This window comes from Ambystoma mexicanum, chromosome 5p (assembly GCF_040938575.1).
Source record: "Ambystoma mexicanum isolate Mex_15411 chromosome 5p, UKY_AmexF1_1, whole genome shotgun sequence".
Taxonomy (NCBI): Eukaryota; Metazoa; Chordata; class Amphibia; order Caudata; family Ambystomatidae; genus Ambystoma; species Ambystoma mexicanum.
The window spans coordinates 817,494,809-817,512,568 of record NC_090930.1 but is presented as its reverse complement, the minus strand read 5'-3'; the positions used below and the strand labels follow the sequence as shown (position 1 = coordinate 817,512,568).

The 17,760-nt window shown below is 42.2% G+C and overlaps 1 protein-coding gene across 1 annotated transcript in view; it reads left to right on the top strand.

Annotated features, from left to right (window-relative positions):
- The window catches only part of NPSR1 (neuropeptide S receptor 1), a 1,079,007-nt gene that overhangs the window by 847,764 nt on the left and 213,483 nt on the right, over positions 1–17,760 (top strand). The window contains exon 5 of the mRNA XM_069612302.1: positions 15,528–15,604. Coding sequence (XP_069468403.1) covers positions 15,528–15,604 — 77 coding nt within the window. The remainder of the gene's footprint in view (positions 1–15,527; positions 15,605–17,760) is intronic.

Here is a 17,760-nt window from a genome sequence, read left to right as displayed (position 1 = left end):
TATTTAAGAAAATGTGTCATATATCCCAACTACAAAAAAGAAGCAAAATTGCATAAATTAAATGTATAAAAGGAACAAACTGGGTTTGCTATTAAACATTTTCATTTTTATGAACACCATTACTTTTGACAAATGGTGATTAATTGTCAAGATAAATGGTTGTTCATAGCAAATGGCTAGAACAAATCAATTTCCTTTGAAATTAACCATTAGATGAAGAGTCTGTGCTTCCAAATTGGACTTAAAAGTAATCTGAAATCATTAATCAGTAATGTGTCGAGTTAAATGGAGCTTTTGAACAGATGGTGGCTAAATGATTCAGGTTCATATATTATGATTTATAAAATTAAAACTCAGGCAAACTGATTATACATTTTCATGGAAAATACTTATTAAATTACTTGTTCATTTATGCTGAATCCTATATCCCACAGAAATATTGAATGTAGTTTTGAATTTGCCTCAATCAGCTGGACAACACGTATATATATATATATATATATATATATATATATATATACTTTGTTAAAGGGACATTATGGTTAAGTTGTGCTACTAAAAACCTATGAAATTCAGTAAAAAAACTTGGTTAAAGAGATGTTATGGTTCAAAGTAAAACCAAAAAACCCCTGAAATTCGCTAGTTATGGTAAGGTAAGCAACCATAACTCGCGCCACCACTGTGCACTGCTAAGACTAACACCCAGGACATAAAAGATGACATCATAAGTGTCATTTTCCAAGTTGGCCACCATGGAAAAGGACGGTGAGGGTTCCATACAGGGCCCTCTTTGCTTTCCATGGCAGCCTGCAGGAGGCAAAAAGAGAACCCTATGACCATAGTACCACAAGCACATTTTTCTTCCCTTTCAGATCTATCCTAATTTTGAATAACTTTACCACAAAGCCAGTCCCAGGTGGACCTGGCCACTTTAACCCTATGTTTTCTCCCTTGTGGTCATAGCCAGTAGCCAGATTGTCTGGATCATGACCTTATTCCATGAACCAGACAATCTGGCCACTGCCCATTGCCACAGGCTACCCCTCATTCACTAAAGGTATATCGCTATTTTTGTATAGCTACATTATGACACTTGGCAAATAATAAAATACAGGCATGTTGGGCAAAACCATGCTTGTAGGTCCTTGCCAATGCTCCTTACGCAAGTTTGCTACAAATCCACCCATGTTTTATTTTTTCCAAAGTGTCAAATGAATACATACACAATCATCATATAACCTAGCCCCCATGTGAAAAAATCCATTCAGACTCTACGAAAACATTTATATCTAGATATATAATCTTTTTGCAAACCTTTGTGTAGATTTGTCAAATGGCACCACATTTATAAGCCTTTACATTATTTTTGCACCCCCCTCTAGATTTGACCCCTCTTGACAAGATCCCACCAAACTTTGCAAAAACATTTATATCTAGATCGATTATCATTTTGCCAAAATAAGTGTAGATTCATCAAATGTCACCTCATTTATAAGCCATTACATTATTTTGGGACCCCCCCTCTAATTTGTCCCCCTCATGACAGAATCCCTCCAAACTTTGTAAACTCATTCGCAATCAAGTCACAAATATACCATCCCATCCTCATCACCCCTCACCTCCTTAGAGATTATTTGATAAGTTTGACAAGAACAATGCCCTTAAATATTATTGTTCCGAGGGTTCAGGCATGTATTTTTATACATATGTTGATCGATCGCACAAACATTTCTAATGCACCATACCTTAGTTTTCCTCTTTTGTACACATGCGAAATCTGGCAACAGGGTGTGGCCATCTTGTGCTAATCTTACCCGTTGCTGCATTGGCCTAAGGCAGCAGTATTCAAACTGTGGGGCGCGACCCCCCAGGGGTACGCAGGTGCATCCTGGGGGGCCCTGAGAGCTCAGCATGAAATAAAAAAAATATATATATATATATATATTTATTTTTTAGATTGGAAGAAATGGGCATAGTGGCTCATATGGTCGGGCTGAAGCATGAAACTGTCTCAGGCAACAATGAAAAAATGTAACGCAGTTGTAAATGGATATTCATTCGTTTTGTCACAGACTGGTCCTCATTACAACTATGGTGGTACGGTAACAGCGGTGCCGGTAAGCTACCGGCACCGTTGCTACCGTACCGCCATAGTAAAAGTTGTGCTCGCGGGTGCCTGACAGCCTGCCAGGTCTGACATGGCAGGCCAGGCGGCACCCGCGATCACCGCACGTCAGATGCACCGCCACCGTTATTAGCGGTGCCGGTGCATCCGAGCTCCACATTCCCATTGAGCCATATGGGGCTCAAATGGGAATGGGGATCTACTGGTACCGGCACCCGCGAAAGGGCAATTATCAGGTCCACCTAACTCGGCATGACCCGGTAATTGCCCATTCACGGGTGCCAGACCCGGATGCAACTCAGGCGGCAGCCGTGCCGGTTTTACCAACACAGCTACCGCCAGGGTTGTAATGAGGCCCACTGTTTCAATAGTACCCAAGGAGGTGCTTTGTGTTAAAATGTAAGTAAATTGTGATATATTCAGCAGCAATGGTCAAAATTACTAACTACATAGTTAAGTAACTCATCAAACTGGTCCACATTGGCCAAAATGGTGGCCCATTTTGACTGTCCCACACTAGCATTTTACATTTTTGGTACAGGCATTACACAATAGCCCAGTCCGAGCCTGGCGGCTCATCCATTATGGAGGAGCTAAGGAACTAGCCCAGTGAAACAGTGAGCACTCCCTCAGCTGCTTTTTCCAGCTGATGGAGTGCTCCTGGGCTGGCTGAACTGTCAAAGGAAAAACTGTTTCCCTTTGACAGTTCAGTTTAGTTCCCCAGCCACACATGCTCACTGAGCCATACAAGTGCTGGGGCGTTTTGCTTCGCCAACATTGCATAGCTCATTAAAAATGCTGACTGGGGCGCAGCATGTCTGTATGTCCGAGGAGGAGCTCCTGCGCCTCCTCGAACACATGGACAGAGCAGCCTGGAGCAGGGCGTTTCATCACCCACACGCAGGCCAATGCAGAAGGTACGTTTATGTTCATTGTTTTTATTTAGACATGTGTATGGATACGTGAATGCTTATGTTATGAGTGAATGTATGGTGATGGATGCTCATGTCAATGATAGAGTGATTGCAGTATAAATGTGCAGCGCCTTGCATACACATGTAATCATGTTGATTGTGTTAGGCCCAGTGGGGCCCAGGGGACAGGGATGGTATCTTTGTACTGGACATCTATTATAGATGTCATCTCATGTAAAAAATGTCATGCCTGCCCCCAGGACCCCCAGCACCAATTGCAAACTGTTTGGCTATTTACCCATTTTTTTGTTAAAAGTTTGCTCTACAATGCAACATTTTAACCCATTATTTAAAAAACATGCACAGGGGAAAACTCCCCAAACCCCCCTTTATTGGTTCTGGCTCCCTCACTATGCTCGGTCGCTATGGCATTTTTGGGTGAAATAGTTATGCCCCTCCACTTAAAAAAATCACCAGCCGCCACTGGAAATTCAGCTAAAGCCACCTTAACTTTGTGCCCCATCTTGAACAGCCTATGACCACAGTGATGACATCACACATCTCATCACTGATGACATCACTGGACATCACTGGTCACAACACTAAGTGCATTGTATATAACTGATTACATCAATAATGGAATTAGACATAACATCATTTATGAGTTAGCTCCTGAACATTTTGATTACCTTAATAATAATTTAGGCCATGGACTTGTCCATGACAAAGACTGGGGTCACTGGCCAGCACCAAAGGCCATAGCTAGTGGTCAGTTAGTGTTCAGAAATACCAATGTTCATGGTTAAAAGCCATGCCCAGTAGGCCATCACTGTTTTAAAATCTACAGTGGGCAACGTTGAAAGCTGTAGTCTGTGGCCATAGCTGTAGGCCATAGCTAGTGCCCATTTATACATCAGAATATGCAGTTGGCACAGCAAAAAAGCTGTGGCCACTGGCTAGTATTGTGTTGAAGACCATGGCTAGTCGCTGGTTAGTGTATATAATATACAGTGGGCACAGTCGAAAGCCATAGCTAGTGGCTGGTTAATGTTGCGTAATACACAGTGGGCACAGCCGAAGGTCTTCACTCATTGCATTGTTTTATTTTAAAATATACAGTGGACATGGCCAAAAGGATGTGCAAACTGCTCAAGGTCAAAGCCCATGACTAGTGCCTATTTACATGTTAGAATATATAGGGGGCATAGCCAAATATTGTGGGCAGTGGCCAGTAGCATGCTTAAGTCAATGGCTAGTGCCTAATCTGGTTGAAAGCTGTATCCACTGGTAATGGGCAACAATAATACACTACAAATACACAACCAATAAGTTACTGAACAAGTTCAGCTCCCCTGAAGTGGGAGCAAAATGGCACTTTAGATACTTTAAAACGGGGTAAAAAGACAAGGATATAAGAATCAACAGCACAAATACTTTCATGGGCAGGGCAAAGGGTTTCAGTAAACTACGACCAGCAATTCAGTTCATAGGCCTGGGCCAAAGTCAATGGTTCAGAGTCTTTGCATAGGATAGCACAGTTCCGGTAGTAAACGGTTAAGTCTTTGCCACAGAGTTTAGAAGAATTTGGCTAGGTGAAAAGTTAGACAAATGTTTAGTGAAGGATGAGCCTTCGAAGTTGGGAAAGTTCCACAAACTTTTGCAATGGGCAAAAAGAATTCCGGACCGCGTTTTCACAGTACCTTTGATTTGAAGAAGAGCTGTAGCTGAGGCAGTTTGTTCCTGGCAGTTCGAGCAGATCTGGCTGTTCCTGAGCTTCAGTCATGGGGACAAGAAGGAGTATGTTAGTTCCTGCATTGCCCAGGGATGATGCCACAAGCTTAGCAAAATGTCGGTTTAAGGTGTGAGTGCCTCAAAGACCACAAACTGGTATCCTTCCCACTGGCTATCCGGTTTTCCACAGCACTCTGCAGACAATTCGACCACAAGGGGATGGAGTCCAGGCGGCTTACGAGTTGGTTGTTCCCACCAAACTCAAGGGAAGAAGTTAACCTTGAGGGGCTTCTCTGTCAATGGAGTTTCAGGCAATTTGGATCTGCAGCAGGGCTTCACCGGTTGTCCAGGAGTTGTAGCAGTCCTCTTCCTTCAGCTCGTCTTCAGTTCTTTTGTTCCAGTGGTCGACTCTGCTCTCCAAGTCCCAGAGACCTGCTTTTAAACAGTTTTCCCCCATTCATTCCAGCCTGGCTGTCACTCACACAGCAGGTTGGCTGTCATTGCCGGACAGCCAGCCGGCTAATCATGCCAGAGTGCATTCAGGTCTCCTAGGAGACTAAGCACAGGGAGTTTTGGACACCTTCCTCACACCCTGTCCACCCCAGACACCCTGGCGCCAGAGGAGGGCTTCAGCACTGAAGCCCACCAAAGGCCACCAAACAAAGGGACCAAAACTAGTTTGGCACGCAGAGACAAACACAAGAACGAGCTTTCCTAAAAGAAATGGTGAAAAAAGTTGACCAGAGTCTGTTTTTACAGATAGTTCCTGGGCGCCATATTGAAAAACATGGCTGACCCGATTTTTAGCTACCGTTGTTCGGGGTCGGGAAAAATCATGGTAGTTTGATCTAAACCACTGCCACCAGCCATTTAAAGTAGGAAAGGGTAACTTTTGACTGTTACATTAGTGTTTTGACTCAGGGGAAGCTTGGCAACCCCTCCAGCACTCTATAGGAAGATAGTGTGTGCTGGGTCTGTAAATTTAAAGAGACTAGTAAAGCAATTTAATTTTACATCTTCTGGGAGATAGTAGTCAGTCCCAGAGAAGGTATTTGAACCTTGGGAAGTCTGAAGGGCATTCCTGTGCCACTGCACTAAAGGTGCTGTGTGACACACAGAACACAATGATGCCTATGGAGTTGTTTTAAAACTCCATAACCAAAGAGCACAAAAGTAAAACATGCATCAAAATACATGGAAGAGTGGGAAAAAAGGCTCTCACTCTTCCCAGGTAAAAAAAATCAAATCCTAGAAATCCAGCAAAGTTGCAATTAGCACATTTTGAGAATTCTCCCTAACAGTAGCCTGTTAGTGCACATGGATGAAGGTTGTGACCACTGTCCATAGCTGAAGGCCATGACTAGTATCCATTCATGTGTTAAAATATATTTGCCCATGCACACTAACCATGGCTGAAGGCCATGCTTAATGCCAGTTACTGTTGTAATGTAATTAGTAACGTCATCAGTGATATGATCTGTGATGTCATCACTGTGGTCATAGGCTGCACAACAGAGGGCACAACGTTAAGGCGGCTTTAGCTGAATTTCCAGGGTTGCATTAAGTTCTCACCCTAATGTCCTTGCAACTAAAGGTTTGTCCTTGAACTTCAAGGTGTTTTGTTACAATGTATTGCTCACCTCAACGTCCCTGCAACTAAAGTTTTTCCTTGAATGTCAAGGTTTTTGTCATTCTATAGGTAATTAACATTAATAATACAAACAATTTGGCTAAACAATACAATGTATTATGTCTAGAAAGTAAAATAAGCAGCAATTGTGAAACCCTATTCCGCCCAAATAATCCTGTTGTTCCAAAACATGTGTTTGCATATGTGCTTATCTAGTGCAAGTCCACTGGTATGACGTCGATGATGACTATCGGAAATCACACAAACTTCACATAAGAAAAATCCATGGGTTCCATTCCTTGCATATACGAAGATCAGCACCACCTGCAGTACTTCCATCCACCAATGCAACAACATTACCAACTGCAAATGAAGCCTCAACCAGTGCCATTTTAACCACTTTTGGTGCCCTGGGCATGAACATCTTTGGGGCCCCCTCCACCAAACCGAAGGAATTAAGTGATCAAGAATATCTGTTCACACCTCCGACCCCTGTCGCGATCACAACCTGTTGGTTGATATACTCCCTTGCAGAATTCAAAATAAGCATGTTTACTCCCTTTACGTACCCTTACCTTCTTCATTCTTGCTCTAATCAGAATGATAAACAAGCAGCATTTGAACGTCAACATTAGCAGTTTACGGAGAGGTTACTTCTGTTCTAGTATAGAGACAGGATACTTTTTATCAATAACATCCAGGAAGGTATGCTGCCTGTAGTATTTATGCAGGGCAGTATGTAAATGTACATGTAACCCAGAATAGACAGAGAACTCACATTAGCTTCCTCACAGAATGCAAAAGGGTTCAAGCGTGAATAGGGGAGACCAAATGGAAGGAAGGAGAAAGCTACACATACCGTAGCATGGATAGTGGATGCAGATTAGAAGCTACCAGGAAGGTGTCTGTATCCAGACAGATTGAGATAAGAAATGAGATATGGTTTTCAAAAAGTGCTGCATTAGAGGTCAAAGGAACAAGTTCCTGTGGTGTTCAATATATCTCACTGTTCTAGTGGAAGCAAGACCATGGTGAATCCATGAATGAGGCTTTTATGAAGATCATATCCTGACAAGGAAATCACTCTGAAGGGCTGACAATTCTGAAAGGATTAGGGACTGGCAATTTTGAGAGGTTAGGCAATACAAGATTAAATGAGATGTCCAGGATCCCACATTGGTTAAGGGGTGTGTGCCAACTCTGCAATTTCTGCATTTGAACACTTTCTTTTCCAGTTCTTATAATGAACTAAAACAATCTAATTTTATAAAACTGACTTGTAAAGTCCACAAATCACATTACCAAACAAGACCATTTTTAAAAATAAAATGTTATAGAAGGGTGTTACGCAAAATGGGAATTTTTCTAGATTATTTCTCTCCATCACCAAGGGAAGTATATAAGTACTGGCATACCAATCGATGTTATTTAACACATTTAATCTGGGTTTTTCTTTCTTATTTTAAAGCTTTAAATACTTAAAAAACAGTGGCTTGTTACATTGTCATTTATAAACATGCATAAAAACCTTTGACTTTTACAAAAAAGCAAAACGTTTTTTGTGTCAAACGAGCGAGCAGACCTTCAAATATGCTTGCCCAAGGCCTACAACATCTGGTCCACTCTCTTCTGTCTACCACCCCTTCCAGTCAAATGGCCTACATAAGAAGAAAGATCAAGTAATAAATGGGCTAAACAATACCACTGCATGCACGAAGGCAAACCTCACAGAAGACAGCACAGCAATGTAAGAGATATTAGATGATTTGACCAGGATCACTGTATCATCTGCTAACAAAGCCAGGATACAAGCATGAAAGCTTTTGTTCCACAGTCTTGAATTTGGATACTTATTCACCTCTTGGGTTAACAGTTTATGCTCATCATTGGAGGTGATTTCATAGGTTTTACAACACCCCATCTGAACAAACCAATGTCTAGACCTTCACCATACAGATGATGTGTTAGTTTTTATAGCAACCCCTTTCTGGAGCAGGTACATTGCTGATAATAGCACCTGCTGTGCTCTAAAACCAGGTACATATGCAGGCATGTTTATAAACTTCAAACATAGAAAAGGCTCAGCCAGATTTTCTGGAATGTGCTATTCTAATCTTGCATATAAACACATATCTCTGCGATTAGTGCTTAGCACAATGTGCTAACGTCGAAATGATTGTGTCATTTAATTTATCAATATGCATTTCAGCTTTAGCTATTGCACATGATCAACATAATTCACACAGGAAGGAAAGAATGCTACAGAGGTGTGCATACAAAGAACATACAAAGTATGTATAGCACACTGAAGACAGAAGGTATTAAATGATGAATTGATCAAGGCAGAATGTACTTGTCAAAAGACACAGGCAATGGGTTTAAAACCTCAGCAGAATGCCATAAAATATCCCGACGTGCTATTTAAGTCTGGTGAAAAATGGAACCTTACTTCTTTAGATCACGCAGTCTTGTGGGAGCCCCCCTCCAAGGTGGGGGCTCGGGGCAAGTGCCCCTTTTGCCCTCCCATGAAAATGTCTCTGGCCTCAACTACTGTAGCAGTACCAACTTCACAGCCTCCTACCCAGTACCGATATTTCCATGATACCAAGTCATGTGTAGGCGAGGCCTCAAATGGGTAGCCAAGGGAGGTGCCACATTTAAGGAATAGGAAAGGTTAATCACCAAACACCAGATTACCTGAAATCCTTATTTTTTTTAAAGTGGCAATTATGTTCCCCCCTCCAATGTCCCATCACAAAGACTAGGAACATCTATAAGGAGAACATATCTAGTGCAAATCCACTGCAAAGATGTGGATGATGCCTATCAGAAATCACACAAACACCACAAAATAAAAATTCATGAGGTTCATGCATTGCATGCACACAAATCAACACCTCCTCCAGAACCTACATCCACCAGTACATCACCAACACTGAAAACAGCCTCAACTTCTGCAGCAGTGTCAGCTGCATTTTTCCAATTTTTACCAGCTGCTCCATCTCCGACAGTGCCACTATTTTCTGAATATAGGTTGACCTTTCACAGGAGTTAATTGTACAACATCTAGTGAGAGTCCACTGTGATGATGAGATCTATACAGCTACAATAATATACACTCATAAAAATAAACTTGCAATCCACCAGCAATTCAACTACCTCACAAAACACATTAAACACCTAAGAGTACTGCATACCTTAAAGTGCATTAAAATTACAAAAAATACAATCCAATATACCTTTCAACCTCACTAACATAAATACAAAAATTGAATGCCTGCAGATAAATGTCATTTCTTGACAAATCTAATTTTATATTTCTAGAACTTAACAAATGCATTACATACATGCCACACAATCAAAGCAGATGAAATAAATCATGATGACCAACCAACAGCAGTGGTAAATACAACAAACACAAACAAGACTGCAAATAAGCCCATGTTTAGGGCACAGCAGGGCCCTCAAATGAGCATGGCTGTCCAGAACAGCTTCATCCAAGGGTCTGGCACCCCGAAACAATGATGGTGAGAGAACCCCGACAACCAACAGGTTCCAGAGGAGGAGGCTCGGGAGGAAGGGGGATGCAAAGCCCTAGAGGAAACTTCCTTCCTCACCCGTGAAAAGTCCCTAGAAACCTCTGAACCTGAACCCAAATCTCCTACCCCCAAAAAGCTACAACCTAGGGAACAGAGGGTAAGTAGGAGAAACCAAGAGACAAAGAAGACCCATTTTGTGGAGGAAGTCAGCGTCCTCCAGTTTGATTGGGAAGAAACTCTGGAGGATTCTGGGAAGAAAGTCTTCTCTTTCAAGGACGGGGGATTCCTCCCAAAGAAAAATGGGTACCAAAATACCCTAACTTAGACTGGGTAAGTATGGGGACTGACCTAGAACAACAAATCCCTGAACCCCAAAAATGTCACCCCAACGACTCTGAATCCATGACCCAAAGGAACCTAACTTAGGCTGGGTAAGAATGGGGAGTGACCAAGACCCAGAAATCCCTGAACCCCAAAAATGTCACCCCAACGACTCAGAAATAAAAGAGCGATCCACCCCCAAACCGGTTCAAGTGACTGTCTCCAGGAAAAGGGGGACAGCACAGAATCAAGGGAAAAAGGGAATTACCAAACTCCCCAAATCTCAGAATGCCATATTTTGTTTACAGATTCCCAAACTCTGACAACAGAAAACTGTCCAAGATCCCACAGTGTTGGAATTCAAAATAGAGAAATTAACTGCCGAGCTGGCCCAAAATGCACATTTCCTTGTCCCCTGGAGGAGAAAGAAGGCAGGTTGTATGCCCCGTCAAGGTACAAGGCCAATGTGAATTTTCAGCGCTGGTGGACAGAGGATCCCAAGCCAGCCTTCTATCTAAAAAGACATTTCAGCAAATTAATAAAATTAAAACAGAGCGCCAACTATATAAGTCTAAACGGGACATGCCACATGGTTGAGCAGTGGTCTGACAAAATTGAGTTCCACTTTAGGAACAATCAAGTCCCTGACACAACTGTAATTGCTGTAGGAGAACACACTGGTGATGGGAACTCTTCTCCATTCTTGAAAATAAACCTTTTTAAGCGGCATTCCACAATGGAAGGAACTACCATGAAATTTCATACTGATCCACAATTTGAGGAAAACCCAAATCACATGATAAAAAGTGAGGAAAAACCAGCTCAAAGCTTGGATGAGATTCAGAAAAAGGGTATACAGCTGTTCCACCCCATTCAGGTTAATGAGGGGGGCATGTTCTCGCCAGAGTATGCCTGAATAATGGAAAAAGCTTCATCAGCGAAGCAAAGCTTTATTCAGGACACTCCCAAAAGATCAGACCATTCCCACAATTGAGATGATTTATAAGTGGGAAAGGGGCCTGGAAACTCCCAATTCCCAACATCGCCTGCCTAGCAGATGCATGCTAAAAATGTCCATTGGTGATAAAAGCATAGAGCATAATTGTTGTGTCGTGCGAAATGTCCCCTCTCCCTTCTAATTAGGCAGTGACATTCTCAATCGATTCACAATTAATTTGAACCTCATTAATTACAAAGTCTTGTCCTGACTGGGGGATAACCCCATGGGATTTGGCAATCCTGAAAGGGCATTTGGGCCAACTCAATTGCTACTGTATGCAGTTGAAGTTCAAACTGGAGAAGAGGTCACCATCCCATGCATGGCCCGACAATTCACCATCCTCCTAAAAATTAAGCGAGCCGGACTTGTGGCTGATTGAAGAACCCAATGAGGGTAGAGCCCAGGAAGTCTACGAAGAGTACAGGCAAGGAACTGGAACCCGGATGAAGAAAATCATATCTATCTAACAGGGAGTAATTTACTTGGTGTTATTGCACACTCAAAAAAAATATATGAAACTAGAAGGTATTGTAACTGTAGGTTATTTTTGAGTACATTCTTTGTTAATATTCCAGTAAAAATGTGTGTAAAAAGTACTGAAACTTTTTAAAAAAAATCTTCTTTTAGAGGACTAACCTCCTTAAATTCCAGAATTGAGAGGAGGGACCTGATGGGAAGGAAGAAAGGGGGTGCCGTGCCAGACCCTCCAACCCAAAGCTGCAAGGGGAGGCTGGAGAGACCATTCCCAAAAGAAGGAAGAAAAGGGGGTGCTATGCCATACCCCCACCCCAGAGACAGGGGATACTGGAGTGCTCACTCCCTGATGAAGGAAAATTAGGCTGAAGGAAACCCCACTCTGCCCTGCTCTTCCTCAACAAAGAGTCATGGAAAAGCAGGAGGGGATTTGTGGGGTGCATTTAAAGGCCCCAAACAGAAGTCCCTTTCATCTGAACAGCAGCATTTAAAAACTGTAACCAAAAACAGCCCTGCTTTACTTTCCCTGTCACATGATTCACAAGCATTTAAACACTGCAACCAAAAACGTCCCTGCTTTGCTTTCCCTGACACATTAATGGCAAGAAGTTCAACACTGAAACCAAAAACGGCCTGGCTTTTGCTTTTATTTCACATGAGTGGCAAGAATTTAAACACTGCAACAAAAATGGCCTGGCTTTTTCTTCAGTTCATGTCAAATTAAAGAACCTTGTGGAAAGGGGCCACCTATCATCATCTATGGACAAGCAGCAATGCAAATACACCCAAGAAGGAGGCATTGAAGAATCCTATGACCTGCAAGACAGGATTTTAAACATTAAAAGCAAAAACGGCCTGCACATGTTTTGCAAATAAAAACAGCTTTAAAAAGCCACAATGGAAAAAGATATCACTGCTCACACAGAAAATGTCAGGGAAACATGATGTGTGTGGGTGACCAAAGCAAATGTATATTAGGTTTCACTCACAAAACTCCTGTAACCTGTGAAAGGACACTACCTCAGGAAAAACCTGTTTTGGCTGAGACAGGAACCTCTCTATGACAAGCCCCACATCCGGCTGGATATCCCACCTATCCTCTAAACAAGCCTGCAATGAAATGTGATGCTGTTGAGGGCATCATAATTCCCTGTTCTGCAGACATGATGGCAGGAATGCAGGGATTTCAAAGAAGGCAATCCTTGGCTTAAGCAAGACGAAAAAGTGTGAGTGTCTGTTGCACTCAATTCAAAGAACAAACTGTCAATTTCAAAGAGACTCATGAAAACCCTCTGATAACAGGCTGACCCTGGGGAACAGATGGCTGTGGGAGATGAAGTGGGACTCCCATATGCTGAACAAAGACACTGCCAATTAATAATAAAAAACTATTTCATTTTAGGCTTTTTGCGCAGTCATTAGATTGACGATTAATGTTATTTTATATCATTTCCTTATGTAATTTCCAGGCGGTTTTAAGGATATAAATTGCATCTACATGGGACTTGGGATTTGTAATGGCCAGTTATATGAGGTTTATAGCTGATCTGAATGTGTGACAATTATGTGATTTGATGAAAAGGTGGAAATTACATATTCATAACTGTTGTACATTTTATGAAAATGACTAAAAGGTGGCACATGGCTACATGACCAACTCAAACAGAATATATGTTGCATATGGCAGTTGTCAGTACAATTATGAAGTTATGATACATAACTAGTTTTTGCCAAAAAGTTGAGCCAAGAACAAAGCAGGGTAATAAAGGGGAAAGACAGGTGGTGCTCCAAAATCCCTGATCCAATCCTGATGAGGGGTGGAGAGAGAGATGGTAACAGTCCAATCCTAGCGGCAGGGATAATTACAGGGTATTACCCTTAGATTGTAAAATCTGCAGTATATTAAAAATAAAAATGTGTTTTATTGTGCTTCACATTCATTGTAGGCGAAGGAGTTCCCTGGCTGAAGTGTGCCGTGTAATAAACCGTGACAGTAGTTTACTTTTCCAACATTTGTGCATGTTTCATTTGATCATGCCATTAAGGCATATATTATGGGGTTTCACCTTGCTCCTGCAGATGCCAAATCTAAGTGCTGCTAATGTATTTTGCTTGTTTAGCTTTAGGGTTAGAGTCCAATCTTCAAAGAAAATGCAGCTCACGCTGTGACCTCCACCCCCCACCAGCTATCCTCTCCTCCCGCTCAGATTCGCTAAATGGGATAATAAAAAGTGTAATTTGTTAACATTTTTCGAGAGGTAGTCATTTATCATCCCTACTAAGGTGGATGATGCTCTCTCTCTCTCTCTCTCTCTTATCTCTATATATATATTGCATCATGACCATGGGGCTGATTCATGGCATTATTTGCGCCGAAAAACAAATGGGGATTTGCGGGCAGAATGGCACACAAATCCCTGTTTTTCGCCGCAAATAATTCCATGAATCAGCCCCCATGTGTTTAGGATGAATCCTCATTTCGTTGGCATGAAAAAGGAAGCTATTTTGTCAGACATTGGAGAAAACCTTTGAGCGTGTCCATCTGATTCCACGTTCTAATCACTGTGTTGTTACCCATGCAACCTGTCCAGTACCTGGTCTTGAACTCTGTCATCCACTCTGCCTAGTCTCTAAATGTATATGTACTTTTAAATGAACAATGCATTAAACAAATACATCCAGTGCTTTACATTTGCAATATAGAAAGACAGATATCCATCTGCTCTGTGTTTGTCCATGCCTGGTGCAAGACCGTACACCCTACTTTGTTTCCAAAACCGTTTTTCCTCTTATTAATGAATGGGTTACATATGCACTACTCGATAGATACCAATACTTTCCAATGCCATTAAAAACGATGTTCTTAGTTGAAAGTACACTTTCACCAATTACAAAAGGGGAGGCTAGTTAGGAAGCAAGCCATGATACATTTCAACTTACAAGCAAGTCATTCCCAATGAAAACATAATACGAGAAAACACATCTGCTGGCACTTGCAAGAAGTGTGAGGCTAATTTCATCAAGCACAGAACTCATGAGGAAGTGACATGTACGTGTTTCCAACATATTAGCAGCCAACAAGTGTAGAGAAGGAAGGCATGGATCAACATGAATGCATTTGAGCTTGTTACTCTGTTCACCCCTCCCTAACACCCCGTAGCATCAGTTCTGGCTGCACCTTTGAGCCAAAAACGAACACTCACTATATTCTCTATCTAAATACACTATGAGTCATGTATACACATTTCTTAATTGAGTACCATGGAAGAAAATAACTGGCAGATATGATATACTACCTTAAAATGACCCAATCCCATAACCAAAAGTTATAGTTAAGCTGATTGACTGTCTAGCTGAATGCATGTGATGCCTGCCACTGTTTAGAGCTATGCAATACCATTATCCAAGACTATATCCCTATGCCTCATTCTAATGTTGCTAACGAAATCTTCACACTGACACTAAAGATATGTTACCAATATTATGTGAAACTGAACATATCAATATCAATGTTTGGTTAATATGAAATGTTGTGCTATTGACATGGCACAAAATTCTGGTTGAGAGAAATGCTTGCACATACATATAATGTTGTATCTACCAGACTAAAAATTCTTGCCAAGTCATGTGAATCGGGTAGTGGAGAATGGGTTACTGTATAGCAAGTACCCTCGCCTATCTTTATTTTCTGAGCACTGTCTTGCACTGTTCACAGAATTATGTAACCAACACTTCACGTCGAACCCCTCTTCTCCCACTTTAATCTATTACGTTCTCTTCTTTTGCCCGGCAGTGTCATCTACTTCATCGTTATCCGGACCATCTGGGTGAAGAGTAAAGCGCATGCCGTGATTGTGTCCAACTGCTCCGGTAAGTCATGTCAATGTATGGCTATGCAAGGAAGGCCGTCTTGTATATAGCGCTTAATGACAGCGTGTGCACTGTATCACATGACTCGAGAAGTGGTATGACTAGTATGCTTAGTACGTGATTTAAATGTATAGATTATATCGATCTGAGAAGAATGGAGAGCTGACTTTGCCTTGGGAAGAATAGGTCGGGAGGCTGTGGGTTGCAGAAACGTGTCTTATAAGAAACGTAACTTGCACAGCGTACCAGCCCCACGGTGACCTGGTTTTGCACCTGTTGCAACACCTTGCGAGCGTTCCTCTTTTTTTGGCAGGCAGAGCTGAGCCATGGAAAGAAATTACCATTTGTGCCTACCCAATACTCTGCTTCCCAGAGGCATGCATTTGATATTGATGTGAGCGTTAATCTGTACGATTCGAATACAATCCGCAAGCATTTAGCACCAGCTAAAAGCTGGCAATTCCAAAGGAATCCATGGTACTGCCTCCCCCCATGCATACATGTGTGAGCCATTTAAACTCATGTGGAATGCATGTGCACCTGGATCCGCCCGGGTGTGTGTGGATATATTACTTTTGTGTGGCAAGCACTCTTATAATACACATATTTCCAGTTCCCTCAATGCAGTTTAGAGTTTCTGTTAAACACAAAATGACCTCCTTCTTTTTAAACAAATGTAATCATGATTTGTTGAATAGCCATAATGTTAATGTCAATTTGAGATAAAGTAAAGAGGGGTAATAGTAAACCATGGTGTTGGTTCAGACACACATTGCAATATTGCTAGTCAAACAAACTATTATGACATGTATTTCCCAATATTTTTAGTTTTGGCTATTCGATGGCAGCCGAGCACCACCTATAAGCCAAATGAATTGCCTTGGAATACATATAGGGTAGATGGGATGAGAGGAGGAACAAACAGCCAGTGAGTGGTGCATGATGATTTACCCACCCATAGACTCCCAATGGCCATGCTAATCACTAGGACCATTTCACCCACTATCTGCACCTCTACTGCCAAACTTCACCCTCCAGGGATCTGTTTGAGCTATCTCTATCAAACAGTAGCATACAACTTTGTGATGTCTGGGGCTTGCCCGAGTTATTACTGAGCAGTCTTCCGAGAGTTACTGGCTTAATTAAAGCTGTAACTGTGCCACAGGTGTAATAATTAAGAGTACATTGAGCCACTTGGTTTAAGTAATGTACTGTAATTTTTCAATTGTTAGCACCTTTTCACATTGATATGGCCTCAAAGTGATGTAGATGAATGCCCTCAAGAGACCGAAGTCCAAGGTATGGGAAATGCGTTGGAGGAGTTTAGAATGTGAGTGTGCGTTTTAGACAATACAAAAGTAGTTAGGGGGTGGCCAAGTCCCTGTTAGCAACCCACGTCGAGTTGGCATGTGGATAGGTGCTGTGAGATAGTCGGGAGAGGATCCAAGTGCAAGAGCTCATTATGTGTCAAGCCAGACTGATTTTGTGTTGTGAGGGATAGCGGCATTCTTATGGCAGAAGTGTTGTGCGATGTGTCTCAAGTAGTTATGATAGCAGATGCGTGTGGGTTGGTGGTCATGCCTTCAGCTATATTCCATAAGCATGGAGTGTGATATGTACCTGTGTGATCTGGAAGGTTTATTGGTTTTCCAGAAATGGCGTGGATTCTGTTCTGTGGTGTGCTGGAGTTTATTCTCTGCCCGTCAGGTTAATTGCTGCCCCGACCTACGTGTGAGGTGGTTCATTAGTGCAAAAAGAGGCATGGGTTCGTCAGGATGCAGGGGGGAAACATCATGTTTTGAGGGCCCTCCAGAAGGCCTGGTGATTCTCCATGCGGTGGATGCTGAGAGGAACATTGTTCTAGATTGATGGGGCTTTAATGTAGAAGGAGGATCCCCCTATCCTTGTCAATTTGAAGAGGGGGATCACAAGGAGGAGTGTGGTGCCTGATCATAGCTTTCGATTGGGTTGGTAACAGATGAGCTTCTGTTGAAGTTATTCTGGGCCTCTCTTGTTGAGGGCACGATGGGTGATGCATATGGGTTTGAAAGCGGCCCGTCCCCCCCACAGGGAGCCAGTGGGCTTAGAGGACACAGAGGGCAGGTGTGATTTGCTCTCTGGGGCGAAGGGTCAGAAGGAGCCTGGCTGTGGTTTTT